This window comes from Daktulosphaira vitifoliae, unplaced genomic scaffold (assembly GCF_025091365.1).
Source record: "Daktulosphaira vitifoliae isolate Bord-2020 unplaced genomic scaffold, ASM2509136v1 Scaffold_3, whole genome shotgun sequence".
Taxonomy (NCBI): Eukaryota; Metazoa; Arthropoda; class Insecta; order Hemiptera; family Phylloxeridae; genus Daktulosphaira; species Daktulosphaira vitifoliae.
The window spans coordinates 19,607,099-19,616,544 of NW_026099574.1; the positions used below are offsets into that span (position 1 = coordinate 19,607,099).

At 30.6% G+C, this 9,446-nt stretch overlaps 1 protein-coding gene across 2 annotated transcripts in view; it reads left to right on the top strand.

Annotated features, from left to right (window-relative positions):
- Positions 1–1,159, top strand: part of LOC126901603 (kinesin-like protein KIF12) — a 31,823-nt gene extending 30,664 nt beyond the window's left edge. For both annotated transcript variants that reach the window (XM_050678190.1, XM_050678191.1), the window contains one exon: positions 128–1,159. In XM_050678190.1, the coding sequence (XP_050534147.1) occupies positions 128–482 (355 nt within the window). In that variant the 3' untranslated portion in view covers positions 483–1,159. The remainder of the gene's footprint in view (positions 1–127) is intronic.
- The last annotated feature ends 8,287 nt before the right edge of the window (positions 1,160–9,446 follow it).

Here is a 9,446-nt window from a genome sequence, read left to right on the forward strand (position 1 = left end):
AGGGGTTATCTCTCTCCAACATTCATCAGTCATTAGTAGTCGGCATTTTTAGAATATATTGTGGATAAAATATATTCAAAATATATATTTATATTTACAAAGTTTAAAAAAGACATTATTTTTATAGAAAAACAACCCCAATTGAACAGCCACGTCATGTATACAAAATTGATGATAGCTTAAATTCAGCTGCATCCTCATTAGCTTCTATTATTAGCCGACAAGCCTTCGACATTCCTTTAGGAGCTAGTGCTACAAGTGGCTACAGTGAACATCGATCCAGCCAATTCAGGTTACCTAACATTGCAAATAATCATAGTGAGTCTCCAAATGGTGACATTCAGAAACGGGAACGTCAGCGACGGAACAGTAGTGCTGAAGGAATCAATGATCCTTTTGGAAGTCCTGTGTCTCCTCGTTTGTACGACTTCAAGCATAGTAGTACACATTCATCAATTAAAGCTACTGCTGCAGGCCATTAGTATAGATATCTTAAGAAAATTTAATAATTAAAAATAAGCCATTGTACCCACAAAATAAATTAAGTAAGAAACACTGAATGTAAAATAATGATCATTGTTTTAACGTAGTACATAAAACCTCAATTATTTTACTTCAAGACCCGAAAAAGTTAAATATCAATTTGTTAAGAGAACTTAAAATCACTCAATATTGACTTCAAGACATGTCTACACAATTTTTTTCTTTTAAAAAACATATTTTATGTATTTTCATTTAACTTTCTCAAATTTAATCATTTTCTATATACTTTGATAGTGTTTATTAATTGATTATAATTCATAAAATACAACAAATAATAAAATTAATTTTAATAGTTTGATCTCTATGAATTATATTGTTTTATACCTAATAAAGAATTGTTAAAAGACCATTCGTCCTTTTTTCGAATTTAATGAATATATTTATTACATATATTTAACAAATATATGTAATCAGATATTTTATTTGGGTGATACTTATTGTCTATTATTACATAATTTGAAACGAATAGATTCCTAAAAACCTAATAATTAACTTGTATTGTATTGCAACAGTTGGATTCAATAACTCGATAAAATTCGGGTATTACAGCCCAGTAAAGTTTTGATATATATTATGACAAAATTTATCGAATAGAAATTATTATTTAGATTATAACGTTTTAACTACTATATTATTTAAACGTATATAGATAATTATACATTTTATGACTTTAATATAAAATATATATTATGATATATAAAATAAAATATATATTTTTTATTTCTGACTTAAAAATTATTGATCAACTTCATTTAACCTAGAAATTTCACTTGCATACAAAGTTAAGTCAATATTATGTAGATATATTATATAAATATTATAATTAAACATACTATAAATATAATTAATGCAAAAAAAACCCAGCACAGTGGGGTGGAGGCACAGTAGGGTCGTGGCATAGTTGGGTCCAGTATATATGATATCTAACAGTGATTAAAATCACTATCGTAAAAAACACTTCGATGCAAATCTGTAGATAGTGTTTAATTAAAAAAAAATATTTGTCAAAAAAGTAGGTCAAGTGAGAGCTGATAAAATAAATAATAGCTACAAAAAAAAACCACATAGTAAAATAATATTAATATGAATTTCTTCTCAAGAAAAAAGACTATAGTAATGGGATCCTTGATGTTTATTGAAGTTATTGAATCTAAATGCGATAAATATCAAATGAGTTAAACATTTTTTTCTAACTAAAAAAGAATTAAGAAAAAATTCAGTGCCACAGGCGTGAAAGACGCAAGTGTTACCGTCTCAGATACCATACGTCGCATTCGTCACTTAATAAAAATGGAAATTTAGCTAGTTCATATTTTAAAGTTATTTTTCTCAACTTCAAAGAAACAAAAAAATTAAAATATGTTTAACTTTTTATACTATGTCAATTAGATTGATATAATATTTATGAAAATCAGTATAATCCCTTTATAATAAAATAAAATACAAAACCAAGAACTTTAACACAAAAATAGCATATTATTAAATACGGTAGCCTTTTTCACCATGAAGACAAAATAAAGTCCGAAATTTTTTTTTTCCATAATAAAGTACATTACATCAGCTTTAATTTAAGATATATATAAAAGTGTAAGTATTTCCGGAACACTTTTAAAAGTTAAATTAAAAAAGTTAATTTTTTGTGAAAAAGTTTTTATTTTGAATCCCCCTCTGTGGGCTGGTAAAGGGTTAAATTTATAAAAAAATATACCAAATGGATGTCTTTACCCATTTGGTAAGCATCTATAGAAAAAAATGTATATTGATTTGTTCTACTTTTTATATGCACTTTTATATTTTGAACCCCCCCTGTATTAAAGGAAATGGTACGATTTAAAAAAAAAAGTATGTCAAATGAAAGTAGTATATAAATATTATTTCTTATTAAATATTGCATTGGTCCATAGGTACGAGGGAAATTTTTTCAATTTTTGAGGGAAATGTCTTCCCTACAAGGTGGCGAGGTGGCAGTGGGTGCGCTCCCGCCTGCCACCGCCGCCAAAAAGTGGAAAAGGACGAAGAAGAAGAAGGAGGGAGTAGCAAAGGACGCTGGGTGTTCGATCGTGGACACAATGGCGCCCTTGCCACTCAGTGGCGTAGCCCCTCGTCCTCCGAAAGCTCGTGCCACCGCTTCAGCACCACTACCGGCCACTCTGTGGACTGAGATGGTGAAGCGGAGGGGGACCAAGAAATTGGAGCGCATGGCGACGACGGCTCCCAAGGAGGAGGTTCCTGGTGGGCCCAAGCCCAAGCCGCCGCCCCTGTTCCGAGGCCCGACTGCCGCTCAGCTTAGGGCCAAAGTTCCGAGGACGGAGGCGGTGGTGATTGGACCCCTTAAGGAGGGACAACAGTACGCCGCGGTCATAAGGACCGCGATGGCTGCTGTTGACCTCAATGCCCTTGGGGTTCAATTGGCGGGTACCAGGCGAACCCGAACGGGAGCCGTCCTTTTGGAGGTCCGGGGATCGGGCGCCCAGCTGGATCGGCTGGACAGGTGGGTGGACCGGACTCACGGTGAGATGACTTATCGTCTCACCCAAGTGATGTCCGGCCACGGCTGCTTTAACGAGTACTTACACCGTATTCGTAAAGCAGCCGCGCCGACGTGCGACCACTGTTCGGATCGCCCGGGAGAGGCTGATAGCGCTTTGCACACCCTCTTCCGGTGAGAGGCGTGGGCCCAGGAACGGGACTCTTTAGAGTCTCGACTAGGGTCCACGTTCCGAGTCGGGTCCATGGTGGACCTGATGTTGAGGAGCCGGGAGGCGTGGAGGCTCGTCCAGGTGTTCGCCGAATCCATCTTGAAAAAGAAGGAGGAAGCTGAACGCCTGAGACAGAGGCAGCCGCGCCGCCCGGTACAGGAGGACCTAAGGCGCTGGTTTAGGCCGGCGCCTTAGGTACTAGTGTTTATATGTTTTATGTTTATGTGAGTTATTTTTGCCCCTTCGTTTTCAACGGAGGAGGCCACACCACGTTGTGAATCAGCTCTTGATTAATTTCGGGCTGATTCACAACGTGGTGGCGTGAGTTTTAGAGACGGCGTGGGCCGCCCTGAAGTAATACCTCACAGTAGTTCCAGGGCGGTCCACAGTTGCGCCGGTCGGAGAAAAAAAAAAAAGCTTTGGCGTGAGCTTTCACCTCTAGATGCAGAGGAGGCAATCCAATTAGTGCCTCTAATGCGNAGCGTGTCGTCCGCGTAGCAGACGACACGCACGTGCGGTGGTAGCGGAACGCGGAACACCGCGTCGTACGCGATGTTCCACGGCAGAGGCCCGAGAACTGACCCTTGCGGGACGCCTCCTGTAACAGGTCTGATTCTCGGGCCCGCGGCGCTCTCGTAAGAGATGACCCGATCGCTAAAGTACGACCATATCATCCGCCCGAGGTAAGGAGGCACTCGAAACGCTCCGAGGATGTGTGACCATCGCACGGAGTTGAACGCGTTTCGGATGTCCAGGCTCACCACCACCCCGAAGCCCTGCTCAGTTTTGGCCCTGAGAGCCAATGCACACTAGCCTATAAAACAGAAAATAATTTTTATTTTTATTTTAATTATTTAACGCCAAACGGCAATTTACAGGAATAATATTATGGTAACCTAAATATATAACATAATATAACAAAAAGAAGAGAAAAAAAAATAATGTACATGCATATATGTAAAACATAGAGTAAGAAACTATGACAACAAAATAATGATGACAATAAATTAAGATTTATAAGATAAATATAATATATAATTAATATAAGACAGTTAAATTTTTTTAAAAGTAAATGTAACCAAAAAACTAAGTATTATTGAGAGAGCGTAGCATTCTGTGTATTGGATTATTATTATTATAGGAGGTATGATGAGAGGGAACATTTAAGGGAAAGTGATTTCTAGTGGGATAGGATGGAACACGAAAGGATATATAATGTAATTAAGAAAATGATTATTCGATGATAAATTTTGGACCAGACTTTTGAAGTTATTATCATTTTTATATCCAGGCGGGACCAAAAGTAATGACTAGAAATAAAAATAGCAGCACCCACTCTTCAACTCCAGTCATATCTTAAATTGTTAATAACTTCTGAAATAAACTATTTGAAGTTTTGGTATTACATTAATGTTAAGTACAAATTTAAAATAAAAAAAAAAATTCTGTAAAAATGATATTTTTGAAATTATTATACTAATATCTTATAAATTTTAACACCATTAATACTTGAAAGTAAAATATAACATATTAATTAGTGACGGACATTTTGATATTTCCCTTTTAGCTTCGATGCGAAGCTGAGAAGGTATTGGTTTTACTAAGATGTGTTTTTTTTTTTTGTGTCTGTTACCACTTTTTCTCAGCTCTCACCGAACCGATTTCTTTCAATGATACGTCAAAAGATCACAAATTGTATCTAGTCGAAGACATTACCCTCGAAAATTGAAAAAAATTCCCTCGTTCCCCGTAAATGGGGGAAACCTCCAAAAAAATTACAAATTTAAAAATCGCTAATTTTCGAAATTTTTTCAATTTTTTTTACTTAAAAGTGCCATAACTTTTTCAAAAATAAACATATCAATATAATTCTTTTTTATATAGATGCATAATATCATTACCTTTCATTTGGTATATTTTTTTCATAAATTTAACCCTTAACCTGCCCACAAGGGGGGATTTAAAATGACAACTTTTTCACAAAAAATTAATTTTTTTAACTTAAATTTTGAAAATGTTCCGGAAGGTCTGACACTTTTATATATATCTTAAATTAAAGCTAATGTAATATGCTTTATCATGAAAAAAAAAAATTTCGGACTTTATCTTATCTTCATGGTGAAAATGGCTACCGAATGCTATTTTTGTGTGAAAATTTTCGATTTTGTATTTTCCATTTTTAACTTTATTATGCTATAACTTTTTGAAAAATGTATGAATCATTACAATTTTTTTATGAGAAGTAGTATTTATATAGATCTTTCATTCGACATACTGTTTTTTTAAATCGGACCATTTCCCTTAATACAGGGGGGATTCAAAACATAAAAATGCATATAGAAAGTAGAACTTTTTCAACTTAACTTTTGAAAGTGTTCCGGAAGGTCTGACACTTTTATATATATCTTAAATTAAAGCTAATGTAATATACTTTATAATGGTAAAAAAAAATTTCGGACTTTATTTTATCTTCATGGTGAAAACAGACATCAAAGTTTATAAAAAAAAATACGATTTTTGTAAAAAAATTCTTTTTTATATTTTTAACTTTATAATGCTATAACTTTTTGAAAGATGTATGGATCAATATAATTTTTTTTTTATAAGTGCATGATGTCTTTACCTATCATTTGGTATATATTTTTTTTATATCTGACCCTTTACCTTTACCTTTATATATATATATATTTACTGACTTTCAAATTTTATTTTTAAATGAGTAAAATTATCTTTATAAGTATATTATATAATAATTGTATATGATACGTAAATTTATAACAATTAATAAAGAATACATTTGTGTGATGTAACATTTCAAGTGAGATGGCTCCTTATTATTAACCTTATTTAAAATTGAATAATTTAAACTAAGTCGTATGGTTTATGACGTTTAGGATGTCTGATGTCTTCAGAGTTGTCCAAAAGTTAAATAGCTGCTGTGTTGTATGGTGTTTGCATGGTTAATTAATCTTACCTCAATTTTGCAGGCAAATATATTTCTTCTGCTGCCGTAGGCAAAATCAAATTACGGTATATAATATCGTTTCTATCGTACCGATAAGCTGAAACAATGTTACAGAGATCAACATTCTGGTATCGTTGAATAACATCAATGTTAGCCTTACTAGTACAATCCTACAGATGTTTACCATAAGTCCAAATTGGCTTTGTAATAGCCACGTAAAGTAGACGTTTGTTTGTTGTTTAATGAGAATTCGTAATGTTCCTTGATCAATCAGTATAACTTATTTATTTTTAGTTTTATTTGCAAATTTTCCTGGCGTATATGATGCTTCCAATCAAATAATATAAGAATAATAAATAAATTGCCAATTTTTAATTTACTACCCTAAGTTTTTTTCAGAACTTATATTTTTAGAAAGCTTACAAAATTATGAATATATAAAAAAAAGTATGTACTATTCACATTCAAAAAAAAAAACTAGAAAATTGCCTATTATTATTATTCTAATAAAATAATATTATTTTATTACCTCTGGAATTTCATAAACATCTACAGTTTAATTATCATAATTAAAATCAATATTTTTCTTATGTGACTATTTTTAAACAATACCGTTACTGTTATTAGTTAGGTTACATTCATAAAAACACTGAAAGTTAAATTTTTTCAGAGTAATGTTCTATATGGGATTTAATAACATAATACTAACCTTATAGTGATGAAAATGATTTAAAATCAAATTGACCTTTACTGTATGTAGTTAGTAATTAAAATAAGAATTATTATTTATATAAGTAATTAAGAAAAATAATGTAGGTAACTAATTGTAAATTAATAAATTCTATTCATTTAAATAGTGTTGTAGATACAGTATTGCAGTCTTGTGAAGTATTTATGTACATATATTTGTATTAAAACATTTGTATTTAAATACTAATAAAAATTTGTAGACCCTAGTCTATCTTCTTCTTCAAGTCCTATTCTTTTCGGATTAAATATTATATCAACAATATCCCTGTAAAGTGATGCTCCAAATAATTCAATTTTTGTTTAACTACACCAATTGCGGAGAATCTTTAGTCAAGATTGCATATTATTCCCACATTTTTTTTCCCTTGTTATATAAACTTGAGTATTTTGTATCACTGATTATTCTTCATGTCCGATATATTTTAGCTTCCGATCTTTTATTGCTGTTAAAAAATCCTTCTCTTTTCCATCTTTTCTAGTACCATTTGATTAGTAATATGATATGAGCATAAAATTTTAAACATTTGTCTACGTAACCACTACTCAAAAACTTCAATTTTTTTTACATATTAACTCTGTTAGAATCCAGGTTTCAACTCCATATAGTAATACTGAAAACAAATAACACCTTAACAGTATGATTTTTGTACCAAGAGACAAATTGTTACACTTAAGTAACCTCAATATTTTACAAAATGCTTCCCTAAATTTTTCAATTTGCTTTTTTATTCCTAATGAATGATCACAATTTTCATCTATTATTGTTTCGAGGTAACTAAACTCTTATACCTACTCTATGCATTCATTTTTAATTATTAAATGTTTTTTTAAGTTATGATTCTCTGATAGTATCATAAACTTTATTTTCTTTATATTTAGAGTCAAGTTATACTTCTTACTGACTTTTACTATTCTAAGTATTGCAATCTAGCAATGTTTTTTGAAAAAATCACACTATCATCAAAATATCTGATATTATTTAAACATTCCCTTATTAACTTTAATGCCATCATCGACTCCTTCTCAATGTATATGACTGTTGTTTGATTTCATTATAGATTATTTATTATTCTCAAATCGCCTTCAATCAACCAACTCCAACTATATTTAATATTTCTGTAAGTTTATCGTGTATGATATGAAAACAATTAATAACATCCTTTTTAAAATTGATTAATAAAATATACTTACTTAATGCAACTAGAATAAAATATTTTTGTAGAATTTAATTTCTCATGTCTTAAAAATATTATTTTACAGAACTCATACTTTTTTGAATTTGAGGGAGGGAACTTAATCAAATTATTAAACTTTTAGATACCCCAGGACCTAAAATATTGTGTTCTATAGAATTAAAAATGTTTTCCCTGATTTAAAAATATTTTATAAACACTTACTAGTATAACGAGTATTTAAATTTTAATTATATAAAAAACGATTTTCGAATTTTAGTCATTAATGAATATTTTTTGTTCATATAATTTTTTGGATGTTGAATTTTAGTATTTTTTTTATTTTGAGAAACGGTTATCAAAATTAGTTGAAATTATAACACTCTATCTCTCTCACACCGCTTGTAGTTGTCCCACTAATTAACATTTACTGAAATCGTATGTATTGTAAGCCTTGGATATTTCTAGTTCTTCTAATTGACCTAGTGACTAGTATACTGTCCAATTTCTATTACAAGCGGTAAAAACAGCTTTAATTCAATTAGAAAAATTGACTTAATTAAAAATGTTAATTAAACAATAGCTTTTACTTTAAAAGGTTTTCACTGAAATTATGATTATTTAATTTATGACCGGTTAAATTTGGTTTAGTTTTCGTAACAAACAAAATATTTTTCATGCTTTACTAAGATTTTTGTGTCAATTTAGCTGAACCAAGTCATTAAATAAAAAATTTTATGTACAGTAGCATTGATCAATATACTGTGTTAACTCTAGCAGCCTATAATAATTAAGCAGCCTGCTTAATTTAATAAAAATAATGTGGTGATTTATACAATATAAAAAAAATTTTATTTTAAGCTGTGGATATTCAGATAAAAATATCTATGATTATATTAAAATTCTGCATCTAGATAAAAATAACAACGCTCTATAAGAAGAAAATAATTTAATTAATTATTTTCAATGTAGCATATTGAAGGCAATATATTACCCATTTTATTATTAGTGTTAATATTAAATTATTTTATATAATTATAATTGATCATTTGTGGCTAATATTATTTAAAATTCAATGATTTTCTTATTATAGAGCGTTGTTATATTTATATAATCATAGATATTTTATTATTCATGAATATAATAGCTACAACTTAAAATTAAAAAATACAATTAATTAATTTAATTAAATCAAAAATATCAGGTTAACAAACAGTATATTTCTATCATGGACTGCTAGCTCTTATCACTTCACTGATATATTTAGCTTATATTTCTACATAATCACTTAGAATTACAATTGATAATACTAACCAA